Source organism: Macaca mulatta, chromosome 12 (assembly GCF_049350105.2).
Source record: "Macaca mulatta isolate MMU2019108-1 chromosome 12, T2T-MMU8v2.0, whole genome shotgun sequence".
Classification (NCBI taxonomy): Eukaryota; Metazoa; Chordata; class Mammalia; order Primates; family Cercopithecidae; genus Macaca; species Macaca mulatta.
In genome coordinates this window covers 79,297,029-79,324,368 of record NC_133417.1, presented here as the reverse complement: position 1 = coordinate 79,324,368, position 27,340 = coordinate 79,297,029, and the positions used below count along the sequence as shown (strand labels likewise).

Sequence of the window (27,340 nt, the reverse complement as noted above, 5' to 3'; positions counted from 1 at the left end):
AACATGTCCACACAGAAATCTTCACATGGATGTCTACAGTAGGTTTATTCACAATTTTCAAAACTTGGAAGCAATCAAGATGGCCTTCAGTAGTAGTATATTCAGACAATGGAATATTATTTAGCACTAAAAGAAATGAACTATCAAGTCATGAAAAGACATAGAGGAACCTTAAATGGATATTACTAAGTAAGTTCAAGAAGACGATCTTACGAGGTCACATACTATATGATTCCAATGATATGACATACGGAAAAGGCAAAACTATGGAAATAGTAAAAAGATCAGTGGTTGTCAGGAGTTGGAGGGACGGTGGGATAAATAGGCAGAACACAAGATTTTTAGGGCAGTGAAACTATTTTGTATAATACTATGATGGTGGATACATGTCATTTTATAATTATCAAGGGCCATAGGATGTACTACATCAAGAGTGATCTCTAACTTGAACTATGGACTTTGGGTGATAATGTTTCAGTGTAGGGCCATCGATTGTAACAAATGTACCATTCTGGGGCTGGGATGTTGATAGTGGGGGAGGCTATGCATGTGTGCTGATAGGGGCTATATTGGAACTCTGTACTTTCTGTTCAATTTTGCTGTGAACCTAAAACTGCTCCAAAAAATAAAGTCTCTTTTAAAAAAGAGTTTTAGGAGGGGAATTCATAATCAGATTTAAATTTGTAATAGATTGGCCGTAGTGACTCATGTGGGTAGAAATAAAGAATAAAAATGGGTGTAGGAGAACAGTTAATGCAATGGTCTAACTAAAGATGGTGCTAGTTTAGTCTAAGGTGGCAGCAAAGCAGAAGGTGAAAACATGCTGCCCCTAGAGAAGGAAATAAGATTCCCGTAAGTGTAATGAACTGTTTGCCCTTAGTTTCCTCATCTATTAAAGGAGAGAAGAGGAGTATAGGGGTTAGAAGACAGCCTATCACTGAACCAAACTTAAAGCAAACAGAATCAACTGAGTACTTGAGTCAGACATCTTTTCTTTTGTAATGTCAACCCTGTATTAGACAAGAGCAGTATCAGGCAGATGATGGTATTTATGAGAGAACTTTGAACACATAACTTCCTGAACACTTAAAATATAATGACCCACTTCTTTATTAACCTAATTGTGCTGATAGTGACTAGTAAATATGATAATGTAACCAAATACCAAAATGGACATTCTAGAAACTCAAAAATACTTCGTGTTATTTTCAGTTGGATTTTTCTTTTGTTTATATTTGCAATTTTGAGTCTTGGTAATCTTTATGTAACCTAAACATAAAGTTTTATAAACTTTAGGAAGATATTACTCATGTATAAAGTTCATAATATATAATGCAATATAGTGTTCAAAATGTTATAATGTTCATAATATACTAATAATTCTATTTCATTGCCACTACCTCATTCTTGTTTCTGTTTTCACTGAGTAAACAGAAGTAAACAATGAGAGAGATTTCAGACCCAGAAACAGTATACCCTAAGGTTTTAGTTCTTTTATCTTATTCTCTAATCTCCCAAAGAAGCTCTTCTAAAAATATATCTTATTAACGTAAAAGCCTATTAAGGAGAATGACCCTAAAAATGCTAGACAATCAGAGCTACAAGCTCACTGGTTAGCCAAGTCTTGACGAAGAGCATGTTTGAGTTTACCAAAAGTACATTTGCAGAACTAATATACTGTATTGACAATGTGTAAATCTAGACATTTTTCTTGTTAGAGCTGGTTAATATTTGCCTTAAGCACAAACAACTTACCACTTGAGGTATTTTTCATGACTAAAGAAAAATCTACTTTCTTGATGTAACAGACAAAATGATTTGACGGTACTACATAATTATAATAAATATAAATCCATGTATCATTCTAATGTTTCATTCTTTATATATAATTGAATACTTAGTTATTGTGACAAAAAGTTACTATGGCTAAAGAAAATATGCAAGTACATCACCTGAAATAACACCTGTATCCCACGATACATGAATCCAATTCCAATGCTGTTTTCTTTCTGAGTATTTCAGCAACACTGTATGTAGTTTAATAGTCAAGATATCACTTGAATACTATCCAAGAATAATCAGATCTGCTCAAATTAGGTTTATATAATTTACCAAGGTGATGGATTCTGACTTTGAAGATTGCTGACCACTGATCACTAAGAACTAATATTAGCTGACCATATGATCACTAACAACTAACATTTGACTGATAAATTTGAATTTCATCTTTTGTACACTGAGGAAAGAGATTAACAATTTTCTCCACATCAAGATGCTTGTTTTGAAGGATTGATTCCATCTCTCTGAATAGTTCTTTCTCCAGTTTCCTCATGTTGTCCAACATTATTTTGGCTTTTTCCTAAACAATTAAAAATATAAAGATAAATACATATACACATACACATAAATCTAACCAAATTCAACCCACCTCTACAGATAAGGATTGTTCATTCTGGCATCTAATTGTGGTTTGGTTCCCTTTTTGTTCTTTGGAGACAGAAAGAATGAAATTCTTTGGGAAAATCATTGCTCTAGATTGAGTTAATGCATGAATACCAAGTTATTTTTAGTAGAAAAGACAAAAACAATTATGAGAGTAGTTTATAAGTAAAAAACATAAAAGACAACAAGACAACAGAAAATCTCATATGAACTGTCTATGTGGAAGGCTGCTGAAAACTGAGGCTGAAATATTTTTATCAATTTAGATCTTTTACGTTTAAAACCAGTATTATCAGATTAATAAAACAGAACAGTAATGTTCAGGAAAAAATCAACTAAAAGAAGACATTTCCTCTATTACTTCATCTTTATTTCAAAAAAGGGAGAAAAAAGGTCCATGATTCTTACAGAAAGTAATTTCTAAATTGTTGATGAATCACCATTATCAGTTATAAGGTACTTATTTAGAGAAAAAGTATGTAAGAAAAAACTTGGCCAGGCACCGTGGCTCAAGCCTGTAATCCCAGCACTTTGGGAGGCCAAGGCGGGTGAATCATGAGGTCAGGAGTTCGAGACCAGCCTGCCAATATGGTAAAACCCCGTCTCTATTAAAAATACAAAAATTAGCTGGGCGTGGTGGCGCACGCCTGTAGTCCCAGCTACTCGGAAAGCTGAGGCAGGAGAATCGCTTGAACCTGGGAGGCAGAGGTTGCAGCGAGCCGAGATCACACCACTGCACTCTAGCCTGGACGACAGACTGAGACTCCGTCTCAAAATAAATAAATAAATAAATAAATAAATAAATAAAGTCACTAGAAAGTGAGCATACTTTTTTTTTTTTTTTTTTTTGAGATGGACTCTCACTCTGTTGTCCAGGCTAACGTGCAATGGCACACTCTCAGCTCACTGCAACCTCCACCTCCCAGGTCCAAGCAATTCTCCTGCCTCAGCCTCCTGAGTAGTTGGGATTACAGACGCCCGCCACCATGTCCGGCTAATTTTTATATTTTTAGTAGAGAGGGGGTTTCGTCATGTTGGTTAGGCTGGTATCAAACTCCTGACCTAAGCTGATCTACCCGCCCTGGCCTCGCAAAGTGCTGGGATTACAGGCGTAAGCCACTGCACCTGGCCTGTGAGCATAATTTTTAAAATTTGAACCATTATGGGGCAGAACTCTACAAAACAAATAACCTTAACATGGACTTCAATATGAAATTGTATGCAGTTTTCATCTGAGGAAACACTACATTTTATATTAGTGAGAAAAAAATGGGTTTTGTCTATAAATGGTATTGGAATAATTAGTCACCTTTTTGGAAAACAGAGTTAGAATCCCTACTTCATGAAAGATACAAAAGTAAATTCCAGATGGACTAAAGAACTAAATTTTTAAAAAACACATATATGCTAGAAGTTATATTTATACTGAGGTGAGGCAGGCCTTTTGAAACATGAAATCAAGGTGCCTTACAGCAAAAGACTAATAAATATAATTGACTAAGTTTAAAATTTTTGTCTGACAAAAAAGTTAAATGTCAAACAATAAACTGGAATAAAATTCTGCCTTATTACAAACAGTTAATATTCACATATTTTTGCCTATTTAAAGCAAAAAATAAAAAAAAACAAAAATAACCCAAAATCAATGGAAAAACAGCCTAAGGGAAAAAATAGACAAGAAATTTAAAATAAAATACTCATGACCAATAGACATAGGAGAAGGTTTCAATCTTACTAGTAATCAAGAAATGTAAATTAAAACTACCAGTAGGATTGACTCTCCCTAAGACACAAAAGAAGTTATTTACAGAGCCAGGACCAGAACCCAGCTCTTTCACTCTTCTTCCCTCAAATTCCATTATCTTTCCACTACTCTATGTTGTCAATCAATATTTTATGATTTTTAAGTAAAGTCTAAAATAGTTACAGCTTTAGAATTTTTATTTAAAAATAAAAATGTAAATAAAAATTTTCAAGTAAAAATAGGAAGTCTGGCAGAGCTTGTTGCTTTGAGCCTAAGTGAAATAGGTGAGGGAAAAAAAAAACACATAGCAACAATGCCAACACTGCAGACAAAAATAAATTATTACCTGGAGGAAAATTCATTTAATCAGTTTCAGTGTGAATAGAATGTAAATGTATATGCCTTGACAAAGTAAAAGAAATTATAGGCAAGAAAAACCAGGAGGTAGAAACAGACGAGAAAAGATTTAAGATGGTTAATGTTTTATTTCATTGCAGGGGGTCAACGGATGGATGGCTTTAGGCAGCCTTTCTATTCCCTTCTTACCTCTTATTTTTCTTTAGCAAGCTGAATAGGTATAGACATTATAAAATGACCTATCTATCTATACCAGAAAAAAATAAATCCTTATTTCTAGAGAAGAGAGTTTGAGTGATATATTGCTCTTCTATAATGCTTACATTTTAAAATAATGAGGATGTATCACTTTTTAAAAACTGAAACTAATTATTATTTTAATTCTCTGAGGTTTTAAGTCACTTTCAATTAATTTTAATCTAGGCCTGTATGATTAAGAACATTACATTAAGAAACCAGGTCAACCGCTATCTGGAGGCTTTGTAACTTTTGGTGTGGGATATATACTAAGCAAGTTACTTAAACTCTCCTAGACTCAGACACTTTATCAGCAAAGTGGGAATCAAAATAGTACCCATTTCATAAAGTGGTTGTGAAGATTAGATAAAGTAAACCCTGTAAAAGTACTATGTAAGTGCTCAACAAATGTTAGCTATTGTTATTATGTTTAATGTACTAAATTTCTCTATAAGATTCACAATACATGTATTCATAATCAAAGATAAAAATAATACAGCTCTACTATAGTCTGAGCATCTAAACTAATCCTAAACCTATTTTTTATAAGAAGGTAGGAAAGCTGATACTCCAAAGTTCAAAATACGGATTGAATCAAACTTTATACTTAACGATATAACAAAGAATATAAACTATCTTACCTCATTATTATGTACCACTTCCAATGCCTGTTGATGTTTTTGGTAGAGTGGGTGTCTTCTGTCAGGCTTAACATGTGACTTCTTTTTAACTAGATCTTCAAGTTCAAATGTTGGTGAACTGGTATCCAATAATTGTGAAATATGTGGCACAAATATGAAAGGCTTAAAAACAGATCTAGAAGAAAGAGTCTTTATTAAATTATCATGTCAATATATAAAAATATTCAGTGTTATTCTAAGTCTTCCAAGATTCTCTCTAATTAGAAGTTTCTGTTAATGTTACATACTAACTTGTTCCTGTCACATTAGTTATACCCATGCCTGTCTTCTCTGATACACCGGGATCTCCTTGGGGGCAGGGAACCATACTTTTTTTAGTCTTGTGTTCCCATGAACCTAACAGAGGACCTGGCACATAAACAGAGTCAGCAAAGTAATAGTTTGTCTTTCCTACTTCACATTCCACAGGTGGAGGATAAGAACAACCATTAATGTTATAGACTGAGGATTAGGACTTGGGGTGAACATCAGTGCCAGTGTCAGTAAGGAGGACACATGCTGGGCACAGTGGCTCATGCCTGTAATCCCAGCACTTTGAGAGGTCAAGGTGGGAGAATCTCTTGAGACCAGGAGTTCAAGAACAGCCTTGGGCAACATAGCCAGACCCCATCTCTACAAAAAAATAAAAAATTAGCCAGGCATGGTGGCATGCACCTGCAGTACCAGCTACTAGGGAAGCTAAGGTGGGAGGATCACTTGAGCCCAGGAGTTCAAGGCTACAGTGTGCTGACTGTGCCACTGCACTCCATTCTAGCCCGGGCGACAGAGCAAGGACCCATGTAAAAAAAAAAAAAAAAAAAAAGGAAGACTCAAATGTTTTATTCCATTTTCTTGAAGATATTTTTAATAATATGAAAGGCTGCTACACTAAGAGATAGTGAATATAAAATCATTTCTAAATGTAATGTGCATTTCGTGAGATACTAGTGACTTAAATCAAGATAGTCAACGAAAGTATTACCTAAAATATAACTGGACTGGATGCAGTGGCTCATGCCTGTAATCCCAACACTTTGGGAGACTAAGGCAGGTGGATCACGTGAGGCCAGGAGTTGGAGACCAGCCTGGGCAACAAGGTGAAATCTTGTCTCTACTCTACGAAAAACACAAAAATTAGCCAGGCATGGTGGTGTACGCCTGTAATCCCAGCTACTAGGGAGGCTGAGGCATGAGAATCTCTTGAACCTGGGAGGCAGAGGTTGCAGTGAGCTGAGATCATGCCATTGCACTCCAATCTGGGTGACAGAGTGAGACTCTGTCTCAAAATAATAATAATAATAATTAAACTGAAACTATTGATATTTTAAGTTTCATATGTATTTTCTAGATATGAGTGCATAAGTAAATCTTGCACAACTACATCATTTAACCTTTGTACTGTTATGAATTATCTAATATCATATCTGAAATCTGAGTAAGAAAATCTACTTTCTTTTCTTGACAATGTTAAATCTATTTGTAGGAAGAAGGAGTAGGGATAACGCATACAAGAAACTATACACATTTCCTCCCCATAAAAACAGAACAGTTACGCATATGTGGATGTTGCAGATTAAAGCCTGAACAGAAAATATATTAAAAATTATCATCCTAGTTGTACAACAAAAATTTATCCTGACAAAATTACTAACATACTAATGACTTTACTCCATCCCCTGACCCCTTGCTGGTTTATAGTATTTTGTGGTTCACCTCTCAGGATCAGGAGTCCCTGTAAAGAAGTGAATGCAAGGAAGGCTGGAGTCTTGAGGTAAAATAGAAACCATGCTTGCAGTGGTCAGGAATTCTCCCTCCATATTAATGCCACTTGGTTTATCTCGAAGAATTTCCATCATTGTTTCAAAAGTTATATTTCCTAGGGAAATAATTTTTAAAATCATCAAATACATATGCATATACAGATGCCTTGCAAATATGAACTGCTTTCTCTACTGATAATATATGAGTTATTAGTCTTGACATAAATTAAGAGACTGACTATAAACAAACTTTGTATCAACTACAATTAGATTCATTCCACTATCACAAGAAAGGTATTTTATTTCTAATATAAATATGCAAAGTCTCAAAGCCATTGTAACAGGTAAAAAAATCCTAGAAAAAGGAATTAATAATGCAAAAATATATTCAATCCCATTGCCCTTACAGAATTTTTTTTTTTTTTTTTTTTTTTTTTGAGACAGAGTCTTGCTCTGTGAGGCTAGAGTGCAGTGGTGCGATCTTGGCCCACTGCAATCTCTGTCTCCTGGGTGATTCTCGTGCCTCAGCCTCCCAAGTAGCTGGGACTACAGTCATGTGCCACCATGCCCAACTAATTTTTGTATTTTTGGTAGAGACAGGGTTTCACCATGTTGGCCAGGCTGGTCTTGAACTCCTGACCTCAGGTGATCCTCCCCAGCTTGGCCTCCCAAAGTGCTGGGATTACAGGTGTGAGCCACTGCACCCAGCCTATGCCTGGCTAATTTTTAAATTTTTCTGCAGAGATGGGGTTCTTGCTACGTTGCCCAGGCTGGTCTCGAACTCCTGGCCTTAAGCAATCCTCCCCCATCAGCTTCCCAAAGTGCCAGGATTACAGGAATGAGCCACTGTGCCTAGTCTTTTGTCTTTAATTGAAAAAATTCAGTAAATATAACATAGTTACTGATGATTTGGATTTAAGTAGACCATTTTATTATTAGTTTTCTATGTATTCCATCTATTCTTTGTCTCTTTTTCTCCATTCTTGTCTTCTTTTTAACTTATCAAGTATTTATTACTACAGTTCTCCCATCAGCTTATTATTTATACACTTTAAAAAATCTTATTACTTTCTCTTGATTGACTACAGTTGGCCTTAAATTAGTTCTTTACCACTTACCAATTAATGTAAGAAGGACCCCTACATAACTTAGCTCCAATTACTGCCTATCTTTTGTGCTATTCTAATGCATTTTAATTTCTACTGTGTTCGTCTGGGTCTTCTGAGAAGCAGATGCCACAACATGGGATCAAATATTTTAGGGGAAATGCCTGTGACAGAAAATGGGGAGGGAACCTGGAAAGCCTCAGAGAATCATCAGACTATGATACAATCTGAAGTCTGAGTTTAGTAGAGAAGGAAGAGAAGTTGGAGAAGTATCCCAGGCTGCCATGCCATCTAAGAAAAGCCTGGCCAGGCTGTCAAGGAGTCCTTGATCCACATTAGCCATTAGAGGAGTCCTGTGTTTTCCTAGAATGGGCCTGCCTTTATCTCCCTGCCACTCTCAGTCACTGGCCAAAAGCATCCTGTGGAAAATATAGTGCTCCATGAAATCCATGCACAATAGACTTTAAGCACTGCAGCTATGGCCGTTGGTTAAGAAGTTATTATTTTCAACAATGTTTGTTTAGTTTTACCTATGTATTTACTGTTTCTGCTGCTCTTCATCTACTACTGCGTACCTTGCTTCTATCTGCCTGAAGAATGCCCATTAGCATTTCTTTTAGTGCCAATTGTCTAGTAATTCTGTTTTATTTCACCTTTATTTTTAGAGGATATTTTCACTAGCTATACAATTCTAAATTAGTAGTTATTATCTTTCTCCATCACCTTAAAGTTGTCATTTTACAGTCTTTAGAATTCCCTCCCTTCTGTTGAAAAGTTAGCTGTCAGCTTTATATTTGTTTCTTGAAGATACTTTTTTTCCCCTGGATGTTTCAGATTTTTCTCTGTCTTTTTTCCCGCTCAGAAATCTCACTATGATGGGCCTAGGTGTGGGTTCCTCTTGTTTGTCCTTCTTGGGATTTGTAGAGCTTCTTGAGGCTGTTGCTTGATGACTTTTATTAGTTTGGGGAAATTCTTGGCCAATATCCTTCAACTATTGCTTTTGCCCTTCCCTGTTTTCTCTCTCCTTTCCTGTTGAGTCTCCAATCTTATGTATATGAGACCTTTTCACTGAGTCCTATATATGCCTCTCAGATCCTTGTCTATATTTTCTAAACTTTTATCTCTGTTTGAATTGGAATCTTTTCTACTGATCTTCCAGTTCACTAATGTTTTTCTTCTGTTATACCTAATCTGTTGTTAAATCAATCTATTGAATTCTTAATTTCAGTTATAATTTTTCAGTTGTATTATTTCCATTTGGGTCTTTTACAGACTCCAGTTCCCTGATGAAATTCTCCATCTTTTCATCTAATTCTTTTGAATACATAATAGTAATTTTAAAGTCTGTTTCCAATAAAGCTAATGTGTAGACAGCCTACATGTCAGATTCTACCATCTACTTTTTCTCTTGGTTTTCAGTCATTTGGTCTTATTTCTTAGCATGCCTGATACTTTCCAACTGAAGGAAATGTTATAGAGGCTCTACGTGATACTTTCTTTCACAGAGCATTTAATATTCTTCTGGCAACCAGATAGAATATACGTAGATTACCTTGATCCAGTGTTGAGACTAGTCTATCCCTTGTTTGTTCTTACTCTTCCTAAGGAGTAGCATTTCTGGGATCTCAATTGAAAGCTCAGGGGTATTTCCCAGGTACCTTCTTGGTTGGCCCTCCAATAAAATTTTTGTCCCTAAGGCCTTGTGAGACTGCAAAAAATCTCTGCTTAGCTTTTAGGGCGCCTAGCAGCTACTTTCTGCTTGATTTCACAGTGTCATGTCTCATCCTACCTACGTGCTGCTTAGAAGTTGGCAATTGCATTAAGAAACTGTGATATTTAGAAAGTCAAGGTCTTCTCAATGTGTAAAGTCTTCTCTCAGTCTTCAGGATCTAGGCTCCTCATCTCTACTCTTTTGTGTACTCTTTTGGGTATTCATCCATGTCTTCCAACAACAGGGGTTTTCTCCCTCCAGATCTCATAGTTATTCTTGGAAGGAAGTTGGTCTAACACCAGCTACTCCTTCATAACCAGCCCTGTGCTTTTTAACACTCCACTGTACTATTATGCCTCCCATTTATTAAATACATCAATCTCTTTTTACCCTGAAGTAGTACCAATTTCTTAATAACAGTAATGAATGTGGTGAATCCAGGTAACAAGTACAGTTAAAAAAAAAAACAAAACAAAACAGGCCAGGTATGGTGGCTTATGCCTGTAATCCCACCAGTTTGGGAGCCTGAGGCAGGATTATCACTTGAGCCCAGGAGTTTAAGACCAGCCTGGGCAACATGGCAAGTGTGCCATCTATTACCAAAAAAAAAAAAATTTAGCCACATGTGGTAATGCATGCCTGTAGTTCCAGCTTCTCAGGAGGCTGGGGCAGGAGGACTGCTGAAGCCCAGGAGATTGAGGTTACAGTGAACTATGATCGTGCCACCGCCCTCCAGCCTGGGCGACAGTGCAAGACCCTGTCAATCAATCAGTCGATCGATCACAAAACATAGTTTCTGCCAACAGATATTTTTAGATACTTTATATGGAAATGTTTAATTATTATATTTCAATTAGTTCTAAAAAAACAAAAAACTTTCACTTATCATGGTTGATTAACCACAGATATCTCCTTCCTCTCTCTTAAAACCCTAAAATGACAGTAAAAGAATAAAAAAAGAAGTAACTGTTAAAAAAAAAAGAGCGCATGAAAAGCAAGAATCTCCACTCCCTGCCCCACTATTCCCATAATTGGGAATTAAAAGAAAAAGCTCACGGCAAGCCTGTATCCAAATTGTAACTCATAATATTTCAAATTAAAACTGACTTCCATATAAAATAATATAATGTTCTGCCCTCAGTTAATTATGCAGGTTACCAACTATTTTATGTTAATGACAACAGATTTATACAAGTCTACATTGTCTTATCCAGTTTCTCCACAATATAGCCATTACTTCAAAATCAAGAAAAATAACTTATTGAATTTATAGATAACTTGTTACAGAAGCAATATATTTCTGTTAGTTTTGAAAAACACAGTAAAGAAGGTGTGCCTAAAAGCAGCCCTTAATATTAAAACTAAACAATAAAGCAAAAACCTGCCATCCACACCTATATATCAGGCACACAGTTTCAACACCTAGTAAGCCTTTAAAATGATTCAAATCCAAACTCCTATAAATGGCAAATTTTAATAAAAACAGTGTCAGAACCATAATACTGTGATAATACAGGTATTATGAAAATATTTTCTGTATTCAAAACCTACAATTCTCAAAATGAAAGGAGGATTTACATGATCACTTGAGTAGGATAGCTATAAGTAATCCACTAGCAAGCATTGAATAAGTACTGAGACTACAGTGGCAGGGTTCAGTAAAATAAATGCAAAACACAGGGTGTAATTTCATTGCAATTTAAGCTAGTTATTTAAAATACATGAGTGAATATAGATTCAATTTGGATATACATGCAGCACAGTTAATAGCTATCAGGTAGGGATAGTTGGAAAGAAGAGAGGCAGGCTGTTCTATCTAGAAAAATCATAGGAAAAATTAACTATAATGTACTGGTAGACAATTTTCTGTGAAAGTATTAGAAAGATATTCTTTTGTCAAAGCACAGAAAGCTAGATGAACTATACTTCACAATTGAGAAAAAGTAAGTTTCATGTCAGATGCATCTATTCCTATAATCATGTATGCAATTAAAATCTATGATTCAGTTATTCTTAAATATAACTGAATTATAATTATGATGCAGTAGCTAATTGGTTATAATTATTTCTATCTTTTTTCTTCCTTTTGTCCAATTACCCTAAACCTTAGAATTCTTGGCATTTTCCTCTCCATCTTAATTATGCATTGTTGTTCTTCGTTTTTAAAGAATATCTGCTAAATGTATTTCCTGAGCCTTTAAATTTATTACTAGCAAAAAGTACACAACAGTGATCTTTGTTAAACTATCTGCAAATTACAATTTAATTCAAATCAACTAACAATACTTTAATTTATTCAATACTTACTAAGCACACACAACATAGTGAATTAGGTGCTGAGAGAAAAATATGACAAATAAGAAAGTCCATTTTTTTCAATTTCATAGAGAAGAGCACAAACACTGGTGGTTTCTTCATTTGTAAAATGAAGATATCTATTTCACATGGTTGCTTAAAGAATAATATAATTAGGCCGGGCGTGGTGGCTGATGCCTATAATTTCAGCACTTTCAGCACTTTGGGAGGCCAAGGTGGGCGGATCATGAGGTCAGAAGTTTGAGACCAGCCTGGCCAACAAAATGAAACCCTCTCCCTACTGAAAATACAAAAAATTAGCTGGGCGTGGTGGCGGGTACCTGTAATCCCAGCTGCTTGGGAGGCTGAGGCAGGAGAATCGCTTAAACCCGGGAGGTGGAGGTTGCAGTGAGCTGAGATCTTGCTACTGCACTCCAGCCTGGGGGACAGCGCGAGACTCCACCTCAAAAAAAGAATAATATAATTAAATCATTTAGTACAGTATCTGGCCCTTGATAAAAGCAGTTAATAAATGGGAGTAGGTGTTGCTGCAACAGCCACTCCTGATCTACTTTTTTTTTTTTCTTTTTTAAATTTTGAGTTCTGGGATATGTGTGCAGGACGTGCAGGTTTGTTATATAGGTAAACGTGTGCCATGGTGGTTTGCTGCACCTATCAATCCATCACCTAGGTATTAAGCCTCTCATGCTTTAGCTATTTTTCCTGATGCTCTCCTTTTACAATAAGTCAAAAATTAAAATCCTTAGTATAACATGCTTTAGCATTTTCTACATACTTATCTATCTACATGGGGGAAAAAGATAGTTTAGATAACCTATTTGTAAAACTATAAACTAACATTAAGAAACTTTACAGAAAACTTTTCATATTATAACATGTTCTTTTGGAAATTAAAATATAAATAAGATATTAACTGCTTTGAAAACAATAATGTAAAGGCATTCTACAAATATTCTGTCAACTTTTTCCTTTTCTTATACTGAGATTGGATTTATTTAAATAGCTGTATTAGCACCAAACAACATTAATAATAAAAAGTAAAAGAAACATATATACAGGGGAATGTGCTTATAACATCATGTAAAAAAATCCTTCGCCACTTCCTGTGTACCTATCAATTAAAGACTGAAAATATCCAACAGCATCAGCTTTATTCTAGAATCATTTTTTTTTTTTTGAGACGGAGTCTTGCTCTGTCCCCCTGGCTGCAGTGCAGTGGCGCGATCTCGGCTCACTGCAATCATACTCTATTTTTGCTACAGGTTTGAGTTAATATCTTGAATTTCAAGTGGATAGGAGTGCCTACCTCCTGAGACTACTCCTACCCCACGCTGCACCCTCAATCACCACCACCTTTTGGGTAAAGTTCTAAACCCAGGAAGGGAAGAGGATGAGTTGTCCTCTCAGACAAAGGGAGATGCAAATCATCCCTCTGGGATGGTTAGGTTATTATCTCAGAGGAGTTGATTCTTCTAAAATGGAAAACTACACTCTCTACCCTCAAATCTTCCATCTAGCCTATCTCTACAAATGGCATTTCCAACTGTTCACTGGTTCCCAGCAGAAACCTGGTATTCATTTGTGACATCTCTCTCTCTCTAACCTTCACTCCAATTAATTAAGTCCTGTCCATTCTGCCACCAAAGTATATGCCAAATCTGTCCACTTTGCTCCATCTCCATGCCACCACTGCCATTTCTGGGCTGGCTAACCTTTATGAAAATTAGAGAAAGGAGCCTCTTCTTTGGGGCAGACAGTGGGGCTGGATTTCAGCCCCACTTGCCCCCTTGTGCAGGGCATGATTCTCCACAACCTTGCTTGGTGGCCCTGGACCCCAGACCAAGCCATCCTGTACTGTTGTAATCAATTCCTTAATGTTTTGGCCACACCCTCATAATAATTAGCATATAATTTGTTTAATGAGCCGGGCGCAGTGGCTCAAGCCTGTAATCCCAGCACTTTGAGAGGCCGAGACGGGCGGATCACAAGGTCAGGAGATCGAGACCATCCTGGCTAACACAGTGAAACCCCGTCTCTACTAAAAAATACAAAAAAAACTAGCCGGGCGAGGTGGTGGGCGCCTGTAGTCCCAGCTACTCGGGAGGCTGAGGCAGGAGAATGGCGTAAACCCGGGAGGCGGAGCTTGCAGTGAGCTGAGATCCGGCCACTGCACTCCAGCCTGGGCGACAGAGTAAGACTCCGTCTCAAAAAAAAAAAAAAAAAAAATTTGTTTAATGAATACATGAGAAGCAAATATCTATCACTGACTGATCCATCTCAGAGTAGTTGCTTTCTGACTGCTTTATAGAACCATTTACCAGCCAGGCACAAGGACTCGCACCTGTAATCCCAGCACTTTGATAGGTCAAGGTGGGCAGATGGTTTGAGCCCAGGAATTCGACACCACCCTGAGCAATATGGTAAAATCCTAGCTCTACAAAAAAATACAAAAATTAGCCTAGCATGGTGGTGCACACCTGGAATCCCAGCAACTCGGGAGGTTGAGGCACGAGAATCGCTTGAACCCAGGAGGCAGAGGTTGCAGTGATCTGAGATCACGCCACTGCACTCCAACCTGAGTATCAGATCGAGACACTGTCTCAAAACACTTTTTTTTTTAACAGAAACATTTTATCCTTCAAGTGAAGGAGGGTATATTCGTCACATTTTTTATTAGTAGCATGACCCTTTTAGCAACTATCTGCCACTCAGTAATCTAAATAAAACTTACTTTGCTGGAATTATTCAGAAGCAAAGGAAAAAAATACATTGGAAGTTATTTTTTAAGAGTTAATAATAACCCAATATGAAAATGGGAAAAGGACACATTAATAAACAACTTACAAAGTAATTACAAATTTTCAGTAAATGTAAGAATATATCTAATTTCACTAAAAAAAAATTAAAATTATAACATGCCATTTTTTTCTTTTTTCTCTTTGTGGGTACATAGTAGGTGTATATATTTACATGCCATTTTGCCTACAAAATTTATAAAGGTTGAAAAAACCCTCTATTGATAAGCATGTTAGAAAATGGGTACTCAAATATTGTTGGCAGTAATTTAAATTTATGTAACTTTTCTGGTGGTCATTTAACAATGTGTTTCAAAAACCTTCAAATGTGCATAAGCTTTGACTTGACATTCTACTTCTACAAACTCATTTTTAGAAAATAGTCATGGGGCTGGGCATGGGGCTTGGCCCGGTGCAGTGGCTCACGCCTGTAATCCCAGCACTTTGGGAGGCCGAGGCGGGCGGATCATGAGGTCAGGAGATTGAGACCACGGTGAAACCCCATCTCTACTAAAAATACAAAAAATTAGCTGGGCGCAGTGGTGGGCGCCTGTAGTCCCAACTACTCGGGAGGCTGAGGCAGGAGAGTGGCGTGAACCCAGGAGGCAGAGCTTGCAGTGAGTTGAGATTGCACCAGGGCACTCCAGCCTGGGCAATAGTGTGAGACTCCATCTCAAAAAAAAAAAAAAAAAAAAAAAAGAGATTGTTCTGTTCTGTATATATTGAAACAGAATGATCTACATTATATATTGCTAACCCGTCTACACTGTATATTGCTAACTAAAGTTATGTGGAGAAAAGTGTAAATAGCATGAATAGCATACTATCATTTCTGTAAAAAAAGAAAAATTACATATTTGTTTCATTAAGCATATATCATCTCTGGAAGAACACATAAGGAACTACATATGGGAAAAAAAACTGAATATATCGGGACAGGGTAGGAAAGAGAGACTTCATTGTATAATCTTGTGTACTTTTGAATTTTGAATCATATGAATATATTAATTTTTATAAGTAAAATAATATCATAGAATATTAAATGACATGGGAAGGAGTTCTACTTTCAGTGTGGCTAAGTGAGCTCCTATCAGGTCAACCGTCCTGCAGATAACTATCAACTTGGGACAAAATACAGAAAAACAACTACCTGAAGGCTCTTTACAATTAACAACCGAAGTAACATTCTGGAGGAAAGGTGAAAGTTGGGAGACAGAATGAAGCATAGGGTAAGTTTATTTTTGTTATGGCTTTAGCTTGAGGGAAGCCCGTGGTCAATGCTGTGTCATTCTATGCAGGCTGCAATAGAAAACCTTGGTGTTTCTGGCCTGAAGAACCAGACCTCAACCACAAGCAGTAGAAAGGGAGGGGGCAGGCTGGGTGCGGTGACTCACGCCTGTAATCCCAGCACGTTGGGAGGCCTAGGAGGGTGGATCACCTGAGGTCAGGAGTTCGAGACCAGCCTGACCAATATGGTGAAACCCCATCTCTACTAAAAATACAAATATTAGCCAGGCATGGTGGCATGCGCCTGTAGTCCCAGAGTGAGCTGAGATCGTACCACTGCACTCCAGCCTGGGTGACAGAGCAAAACTCGGTCTCAAAAACATAAAAAAAAAAAGAAAAGAAAAGAAAGTGAGGGGGCAATCACATAAAAGAGAGTCAGAGAGAGAGAACCCCCAAATTCTGTGTAAAAGAACTGCCCAAATCTCCATCTGATTGCTGATTAAGCATGTGTGGGGCAGACGGCAAACAGCTCAGCTAAGGATAAAAGAGCTAAACTGAAATTTGAGTTGCCAACCAGGAGACAGAATTTGCAGGCTGAGTACAACCAACTAAAGTATGTGCTAAAACAAGAATTATCTATTTGTTCTTAGGTGAGTTTGGTGGTTTGTAGCTTTCAAGGAACTGGTTCATTTCCTCCATGTTACTGTATGTCTAATCATAGTTTTGAGCCATCTTCTGTGGGCTAGATTCCCATGTCAGTTGTTTACAAAACCTTTCTGCAGTGCTCTTTTACTGTCCTAAAAGAGCGCTATCCAGTGGCCAGTATGGAAACTGAGCAGTTGTCTACTCTATAGGTTAGCTCTCAAAGGCTTTGGTATGCTATTTAGGGTCAGATACACCTATGTACAGCTTAGGGTAGGCCCAGGTATTTTTATACAACTTCATGGGATTTCTTTCTTGAGCTACCTCTGCTTCTCAATTCTCCCTAACATTCTGGCTTCCAGGGATCCCCCTTCCAGGTCCTCTAGCTAGAACAACAGAGCCTTGGTGGTCTCCCTTCTTTGCCCAACTGCGTCCCACATCTGGGTCTGCCTCTGAGGCCAAGAGGCAGGAAAACAGAGAGAGGGCAAAAAGCAACAGAACTTCTCCTATGGTCTTTGGACCACAATTCCTCTAGTGGGAGAGAATTCCCTTCCCTTAGAGTTTAGATGCCTCCCAGCAGCTGCTACCATCATCACATAACCATCACAAGATTGCAGATTCAGAACTGGAGTTTGCCTGGGAGCTGGGATGAGACAGAAAGCAAGCAGCAAAAAAAATTAATTAATTAATTTAATTAAATAAAAATTCCCAGGAGATTTCTCCCATGCTGTGTCTTGTTGGTGTCCACCTTCCCTCTCCTCAGACAAGAAAAAGAAGGTATCTCTTGGAGCTCTTTCTGTTGACACCCAGTACATAGTTCTGGGATTCATGCTGTTTAACACTAGGCTGGATGAAATGAGAAAAACAACAACAACAACCACAACCATGAAACTCACTCCTGGATCATTCCTGCTTTGACTCTGCTTTTTTTGCCCTGCTGACTGCTCCTTTTTACTTTTAAGACTCCTCAGAAAGCTGCTCCATGCATTCTTTCCAGATTTTCAGTTATATTCAGAGAGAGAGAGAGACAGAGTAGAGTTTACTTATTCCATCTTACCTGCAACCAGAACCAGCCTCCATTAAATGTTAATGAACTATACTCTAATTATTTAATTTTTAATTTTTAAAAATTTTTTGAGACAGAGTCTGGCTCCGCTGCCCAGGCTGGAGTGCAGTGGTGCAATCTCGGCTCACTGCAACCTCCGCCTCCTGGGTTCAAGCGATTCTCCTGCTCCACCTCCCAAGTAGCTGGGATTACAGATGCCTGCACCACACCTGGCTAATTTTTGTATTTTTAGTAGAGACAGGGTTTCACCATATTGGCCAGGCTGGTCCCGAACTCCTGACCTCAAATGAACTGCCCTCCTTGGCCTTCCAAAGTGCTGGGATTACATGCATGAGCCACGGCGTCCAGCCACTCTTTATAATTATTATTATAAAGATGCTAAACATGCTTAAGGATTTTTTTAAAACTTGAAAGTAAAGAATAGAGAAATGGGAGTTATACAGAAAGAACCAATGGAACTTGTAGAGATTAAAATTATAATAACAAATTAAAACATTACTAGATGAGATTAATAGCAGATTAAATGCAGAAGAAAAGATGAGTGAACTTGAGGACATAACAGTAGAAACTATCCTAATAGTCGTAGAAGTTACATCTTCACCTGAACCCCCATGTAACAAATATTTTCAATGGCAAATACATGTAGATTCATTATAGCAGATTTCCCATTTGGATAGGAAATTTGAGTAAAATATAAATATTTGTCATATCAAATATTCATATAATGGGTATAGAAATACAGGTATGCTGGGATCTTGTCTGGTTTACTGGTTATAAACCAGTGTTTGTTTCTCACCAGCTAGCTCCAGGTGAGCTCCCAAAATAAATATGGCTCAGAGTTCAATCTCTTACAAGAAACTGTATTGATCCACATCCTGGAGCAGCAGGCAGCTCAATTCCATCCTAAACTCTGGGTAGGGAGTGGACTAGCATTTTTCAGACTCGTAGCCTTAATAAGGAGTCCAGTTCCTGTTCCCCAAATGTTGATCTTTTTCAATTATACACATACATTCTCATGGATGTTAACACTCTAGCGTCTAAGGTGTATATCTGGTCCAGAATCCCCCAACTGACACGGAGATAAGGAGGATTGTGTGGGCCCTCTCTTCATTTTTGGTACCTGGTGATTTTCTCTTCTTGTATTTGAACTTAGCTATATATGTCTTTAACGTTTAAATGTTTTATCCAACATTTCTCAAGTTTTGGAGTGGAAAGAGGGAATTTGAATATCTGCTCAGTTTGTCTTCTGGCCAGAAATTCTATATATAAGAAAATAATCGATAAGAGTACTACCCAAAAATAAATAACAGCAGCAGCAGCAATAGTCAAAGAAGCCTGTCTCCAGGTTGCAGTGAATTCTCAGAAGAAAAGTAATCTCAATTTTGTTTTAAGAATATTAATAAGAACTGAAAAAATGCATCTGAGCATGGAAAATCTAAACTTTACCTTCAAAAGAATCATGACCCTTTCACAATCGTATAATACTTATCTCAAAAAATAGCTTTATGATAAATAAATAGTTTTCATTTTAATAGAACAATCTTTTTACTAATTATAATTCTCCAAAATAGATTTTGTCATTCCCATATTACATCTACACAAAATATAGTTTGTCATCCTAATATTATTTATATGATAAAATTACCTTTGTGCTTCTTTAGAAGCTTGTAGCCTTCACAGTATCTGCCTGATGAAGTCATCATCTTGGCTGTGTCAAGATAGGAATATGCTGCAGCAAAATCAAACTCCTTTTTACCATCCCACCAACCTTTCCGCTTAGCATAGTTTCTCATGTCTGGGTGTTCCCGGTCTATCTTGGTTGTTATGGAAAGCTGATTAGAAATATTACGAACTCCCTCTATTTTCAAAGAAGAGGAGAAAGAAGAAAAGTCATATTTAACATAAAGCACGTATCTGTACATTATGATGCCTACTCACTATGTAAACGTAAATATAGACTTCTAAATTTTGTGCCATGGGCATCTATTACATATTTAAAAAGATAAATGAATTATTTTTAAAATTAAACTTATTTTGAGATAATTATGGATTCACATGCAGTTATAAAAAAATAATACTGAGAGATACTGTGTACCCTTCACCCAGTTTCCCCCAATGGTAACATCTTGCCAAACTGTAGTATAACATCACAACCAGAATATTGGTATTGCTATAGTCAAGATGAAGAATACTTCCATCACCACAGGGATCCCTCATGTTGCCCTTTTATAGCCACACCTGTTGGGAGCAAGCCCCCCAAAATCTGGCCATAAACAGGCTCCAAAACTGGCCATAAACAAAATCTCTGCAGCACTGTGACATGTCCATAATGTCTACATTGTGCCACTACTTACTGCAGCCTCGACCTCCTGGGTTCAAGCTATCCTCCCCACCTCAGCCTCTTGAGTAGCTGGAACTATAGGTACACGTCACCACACTCAGTTAATTTTTGTATTTTTTGTGGAATTGAGGTTTCACTATATTGCCCAAGCTGGTCTCACACTGCTGGGCTGAAGTGATCCTCCTGCCTCAGCCGCCCAAAGTGCTGGGATTATAGGCATGAGCCACCATGCCCAGCCAATAATTTTCCATCTAATAAATAATTCCCTGTCATTTAACAATTTAGTTATTGGGCCTAGTTAGTAATAGAAAGAGAAACCAGTTGGCTAAGTTAATCTACAGCTAGACAATGAGACCCAATGAAGGTGTTCATTTTAGATGGCCAGGTGGGGCTTTTTCAACAAAATGTATTTATTAATTTCTCTCTTGCATGTAGTACATTTAATAAAATAAAAGTGCTCAATGGTATTATCAAGCCAATTATCACAAAAAGAAAACTTCTAACTACAATGTTATATATTAATAAACATATATGCAAAACATAAGACAAAATGTCCATCAAAACAACTGGTAATGATCTGTTTTGAAAAATAACACCCAAATCCTCCAAAGTTCAAGGCTACCTTCATGAAGCCTTTCTGAACTCCTCTAGCTCACAATAATAACCTTTCTGTTCTCTAAATGTTCAGAGCATCTATGTGTCTGTATCATTCATGCACCATTTAACATTTTCACACGTGTATCTTATCTCTCTAGTAAAATAGGAGTCCAGGAGTTAAATACCCAAGATGGACATGATTATGCTTAAACATAAGGCTATGTTCTAGTGACGAGATTCAAGATAAAAATATTTAAATTCTAGGTCTTTCATTTACCACCTTAAATCACTTTACATCTCTGGCTTTCCTCACTTGAAAAATTAGAGGAATATATGATCACAAAGGAAATGAGAATGAAAAATCAAAGCATTCTAAAACAATTAAATAATGTTTTATTCAAAGATATCAAACTTCTGTGTTTTACTATTGTATCAACATAGCTTTTCCAACCACCAACTCACAAACACCTGTCTTTAACCCCACTCTCATTTCCTCACCTCCACACTAAAATAAGATTTTGGAGTGCAGCCCAAAGTTTAATGGGGAAGAAATTGTACGGGATTATTAAAGTGAAAAAGTACGATGAAACGGCCAAGAGCTGCAGCAAAGAAAGTATATACAGGTTATATGAAATTCATATTCCCAGAGGTAATGCTACCTTTTTATATTTTTCAAGAAAGCTCTTTATGGCACTTTTTCCATTGTTCTTTCAAATTTTTAAATTTCCCTTACAGTTCAACCCTTCATTATACTAGATTATTAATCTTGGAAGCATTTAAATGCAGTATCTACAGGTAAGGGTATATTTTATTAATTGCAAAAACAAGTTAAATCACAAAAAGTTGTCCATACCTTGTACTTTTTCTGCTGCCCAGTACTTCCCTGCAGTCTCCAGAATCCAGGCTTCATTCCTATCAGCTATTAGGAAACTGTTGTGATAGCTAAATACCATCCTACCCTCTGTGCAATTTCCACCCTGGCCATATTTTTCTAATAAGTCAACAATGACATTGAGGGCTTTTTCAGCTGTATCAGCTCTTTCAAGGCCAAGTCTAAAACAAAAATATAAAGTTCTCAGATTAAAATAAATTTCCATTATTTTTCTTAAATAATTTCATGCTCATGAGATTTTTTAGATTTCCCCAAGTAAACTTTCTTCCAAGTTAACAGATGAAATGACATCTAACTTTAAAATTTTTCCTTCTGAAGTCAGTTTGGAATCATGGAAACAAAGTTTCTAGAGTCAAACAAACCTATCAAATTTGAAGTTGGTAATTCACTGTCAAGTTACTTTATCTCTGAACCTCAGATATCTCTTTTGTAAAATGAGCACGATAGCCCATGAGGTTATTGTGAGAATTAGTTAAGGTGTGATTAAAATATGTTAGGCACTTCCAATGAATCATAATTTCCTACTTCTTCCCTTCTCCCAAATAATAATATCTGAAAGCTGGGCATGGTGCCTGTGCCTGTAATCCCAGCTACTCAGGAGCTGAGGCAGGAGAATGACTAGAGGCCAGGAGTTCAAGACAAGTGTAAGCAACATAGCAAGACCCTAGTCTCTGAAAAAAAAATTTTTTTTAATTAAAAATTAGCCAGGTGTGGTGGCATGTGCCTTTGATCCAAGCTACTTGGGTGACTCAGGTGGGATGATTGCTTGAGCTCAGTAATTCAAGGCCATAGTGAGCCATGATCACACCATTATACTCCAGCCTGCATGACACAGTGAGATCTCATCTCAAAAAACCAAAAATTAATTAATTTAAAAAACCAAAAAAAACTGAGAGTCATGAAATTGCATGCCGGTACTTTAAAACATTTTGACACAAACTGCAAAGCATCAAAGCCCCCTCAAAAATAGGAAAAGAAAACAAGTAAGAGTTACACAAAAATTACGAATTAGAAAAGGTCTATAGCATGAAACGTAACAAAAAATAACCTGACAAGATCCATTCCTAATAGTGCTTCTTCGTCACAAACTTCTTCTCTTCCCCATACAGCTTCATTCCCAATGCAAACTCCATGCTCATTGGCTCCCATTTCTGCCCCCCACAACCATGCTGGGCGACTCAGGACAACAGCATACGTTTCAGGAACTTGATCAATTTCTATATACGTACACTGTAAAAAAAAAAAAAAAAAAAAAAGTCATAGCAAGAACCACAAAACCAGAAAAGTTATCAAAATCCAGAATTTAAAAAAATCAGTCAGAAGACAAGACTGTTATGAAAGAGGTAAAGGAAATATAAGTAAATTGAAATTTTCAATAATAAAAGCATTACCCTTAAAACATATCCAGAATAACCCTAAAGTATTTATTCATTCAAATATTTGCTGAGCATTTCCTATTATAAAACATTCTGCCAAGAGATATGGTAGTTACAAAGATGAATCAGATAAAGATCTCACTTTTGAGAAACTAAAACTGGTACATTAATTAAGATAAAATAAAGTATAAAGTATTAGGGTCATGAAGTGAAGACAAGGTGCTACTGAAGCTCAGGAGAAAGATGGTCTCTAGCCGTAATATCTTGAAACATTTTTGTAGATGTGTGAGTTGAAGCTTAAGGAAGTAGTTCTCAACCTCAATATCCAGTGTTTCTTAATTAGTGATATAAGTACCCATCTGGTAGCCTTCAAATACAAGAGTTTTGTCATAGGAATCTCACATCACATTTTGAAGTCATCTATTAGGTATGTCCACAGCAATGAAAAGAATGAGAACCACTGGTTTACAGGACAGGCTAGATTTATATCTGAAGAAATAAAGTGGAAATGGTATCACAGATGAATAAGTGGTCTTAGCAAAAGAAAAAAATATGACATAGGATACAGAAAACAGTCTAATATTTAATATGTTTTAATATTAGAATATCAATAAAATAAAATCTAAAAAGTATGAATTAGCAACAATAGCATAATTTGAAGCTCTCATTTTAAGTTCCACATTAAATGGGTTTTTAAAATAAGTTTTTAAAGGATCCTTTAATTAATGTGTATACTACCAAGTGACTGCATAAAATGTATATTGATAGTGTTAACATAGGGCCTAAAAAACCTTTTTTGATGTGTCATAAAACTGTCATTTCCAGAGTCTGGGATGACTTTCCTATTCTACATCAAGAAGAACCTATACCAATTCAGAATCAGAATCCTTTTTGTCCATCAAATTCCAGCTAACTCCAAGCCGCATTAAATGTTCCTTCTCTTCTGCTGCCACAGCATGCTACTCTTACTTAAATTCAGCATTTAAACCACCCAGTTTTATAATGGGGTATAATGCATACACATCTTATTCCTATACTAGACTCTAAGCTCCTGGAATAGTCAGAGTCTTGACAGCTGACTTTAAATCTCTTGCCCTATCTAACATGCTTGCATATGGAGAGCATTCAAATATTTATTCAAAGAATGGATAATTTTATTATTATTTCAACTTCCTCCAAATCACTGAAATAAAAGATTACGGTTTATTTCTGACTCATTTATTTTTCAAATGTAAATTCCTCAATTTTAACTTTTATAGTTTCTTCCAAGTTCCTATTTATAGAAATAACTTTATGATATTTTTTAAATAACTTTATGATATTGCTAACAAAACATTTATTTCACCTACCTTAAGATGTTCTCCCAGGTTATTATGAACTGCAGCAGGAAAATAAACTACCTCTTGTACTTCATCACAGAGTCTATCTGAATTTTTTCCAAAAATAATCCTGTTATCGACTGTTGCTGGAGGTAATGCCACGAACGTGTCACAGGAAAAAGGTTCCATTTTTTAAACTAAAAATTATACAGATGTTTTAAAATTTAAAAAAAAAACACCTTTAAGTATATAAAAACAAACAATTTTACTCAATGACCAAAGGATATTATTGCCATATTTAATTAAGGATGTTCATTAAAGCTTTGATTTTTTAATTTTTATTTTTTGGAGACAGGGTCTAGCTTTTTCACCCAGGCTGGAGTGCAGTTATACAATCAGGGCTCACTGCAGCCTGGAACCCCTGGGCTCAGGAGATCCTCCCTCTTCTGCCTCCCAAAGCCCTGGGATTACAGGCATGAGTGACCATTCTTGGTTGTTCATTAAAGTTTTACATTTTGTATACTATAGCCTAAAAATCAATAAGACTATGACTTGGGACTCAATCTTGTACTACAACTCAATAAGAAAATGGCAATGAAAACTACCTTCTTACAGTTTATAGTTCACATTTATTCTCTAAGATCTTTCTCTCCTAAAGTCTTCCCTGAATTTCCTTTCACCATTTCCACATTTGGAAATCCCTGTACCTAGCTCTACTGTTGTAAAGGCTAGATTCTACTACATTTGTGTATATATAAGTCCCTTTACTGGACAATGAGATCCTTGAGGGCTGGGAGTATGTCTTACTAATCTTTGTATTCTCATTGCTGGAACTTGTCTTTTGGAAAAAAATCTTATGTGCCCATGCTTCCTCAAGGGAAGGAAGAAGGGGTCTTATTTGAGCTGGGAAATAATACACACAGATTATAATTCTGATGAGACTGAAATTTTGAAACAGACTCATTGATTCAGACAAAAATATGTCAATATAATTTCAAATTGTTGGCATTTCTAGAAGAAAGTTCACATATTTAATTTATAAATCGCAATTATATACTTTAATATCTAGGTTACCTCTTCAGTTGTAATTTGGAAAATCTTAGATCTTCACTTATAATAGAACACCTAAAGATCCTTATTTCGCTGCCAGAATGGACACATTGTTTTACAGAGTTTCCTTCTTTCCTTTAATAATGACAAAACCTTAGAATGGCTTTACACAGGCAGATGCTAGCAATTTAAAAACAAAATTTAAATATAATAAATGTTTCCTTAAAAAGAAAACAAAATGAGTAAAGAAAAACTTCAGCCTGAAACTCCTAAGGGTTTTCCTGTTCTCCTAGTGAGAAGTCTGATGTCTTGATGGCTTCTGTTATTTTCTTTCTGTGTTTCAATCCTTATGTCCTGGATCTCCTTCTATTTGTGTTTTATAGTTAGTTCCATCACTATATAATTTTGGCAGACTATTTAATCTCTCTCTTCCCTATGCCTTCTGCCTCACCAGTAAAATAAAAAAGACACTGTTTGATGGGCTGTTAGAACTTAATAAGGCAACATGTAAAGTGTTTTGCACAGTGCATAGAACATACTAGATATTCACGTGAAAGCTGTTGTTGTTATTTGGTAAGAGAGAAAATTTCTCATAAAGTCTTATTCTTTTTTTTTTTTTTTCCCTGACAGTTTAACTCTTGTTGCCCAGGCTGAGTGCAATGGTGCAATCTCGGCTCACTGCAACCTCCGCCTCCCGGGTTCAAGTGATTCTCCTGCTTCAGCCTCCCGAGTAGCTCAGATTACAGGGGCGCGTGCCACCACACCCGGCTAATTTAGAGTAGAGACGGGTTTTCACCACGTTGGCCAGGCTGGTCTACGAACTCCTGACGTCAGGTGATCCACCCACCTCGGCCTCCCAAAGTGCTGGGATTACAGGCGTGAGCTACCGCGCCCGGCGTAAATTTATTCTTAACATTACCCTGATAGAGAGCTTGGTTGGTGGGTCACCTGCTGCAGAAGCAGCCACGTCCACTCAAAAACCTGGAGTCCCAAGGTCCATCAAGCTGCAATAGGTAATCTGAGCTGCCTAACTGGGGTGGTAGGGAAAGCTAAGGAAACTTGCCGCCTGGTTAGAATGGCACCTAGCCCACTGAGGAGGTGAAGCCTTGAGAGATTTTACTAACTCCTAACGTGTATTCGTCATTCAGTAAGTCTTTATTGAACGTCTTTCGGCGCCAGCACCGTACAGCTGGGGCAAGGGCCTCCGTTCTTGCAAAGCTGTCTCATTCTATTTCACGCGCTCTTAGTTCAGCGGGCGCTTTCAGAAACATATCGTTGGATTCTCGCAAACATACTACAGTTAGGGCAGGAATTATTATCTCCATAACAGAGATGAGAAAAACAGTGCAGAAAAGTTTTTGCAGCTCGAGTCAGAGTTCACAGAAAGTAATGGGCTCGAGCTTCAAGCACCTTTGGTCGAAGGGCCGCCGCGGTCCACCCCGCACCCCGGCCCTGGGCGCTCAAATCGCAGCCAGCGCAGCTGGGCTCTGGAGCCCCTCGGTTAAGCAGTACCGCCCCACAGTTGGGTCTTCCCGGTTTCTGTCTCAACTATGCACGCCCCTCCCCCGTGCACGCCCCTCACCTGGCCTCCAAACTACCCGAAGTGACAGGTGGACGGAGGGAGGATTGGCCAGTGTAGGCATCAATTGCCGGAAGCTGTTACCTTTGACCTCGGAAGTTCC

At 37.1% G+C, this 27,340-nt stretch overlaps 1 protein-coding gene across 3 annotated transcripts; it reads right to left on the bottom strand.

Annotated features, from left to right (window-relative positions):
* Positions 1 to 26: 26 nt before the first annotated feature.
* Positions 27 to 27,328, bottom strand: SCRN3 (secernin 3). 3 transcript variants are annotated; one of them, XR_013402049.1, is made up of 9 exons: positions 27,241 to 27,328; positions 24,639 to 24,805; positions 22,962 to 23,143; positions 21,875 to 22,074; positions 19,729 to 19,941; positions 7,174 to 7,336; positions 6,443 to 6,576; positions 5,422 to 5,596; positions 27 to 2,359 (listed from the first exon to the last, which is right to left on the bottom strand). XR_013402049.1 is itself a non-coding variant. In XM_001089716.5 (8 exons), exons 2-8 carry the CDS (start codon positions 24,795 to 24,797, stop codon positions 2,189 to 2,191), a joined length of 1,263 nt encoding a protein of 420 aa, XP_001089716.1. In that variant the 5' UTR covers positions 24,798 to 24,805; positions 27,241 to 27,328; the 3' UTR covers positions 27 to 2,188. The 3 variants fall into 3 exon arrangements, 2 of the variants coding, with proteins under 2 accessions (XP_001089716.1, XP_014965876.1); XM_001089716.5 differs by lacking the exon at positions 6,443 to 6,576; XM_015110390.3 differs by lacking the exons at positions 6,443 to 6,576; positions 24,639 to 24,805.
* Between the last annotated feature and the right edge of the window lie 12 nt (positions 27,329 to 27,340).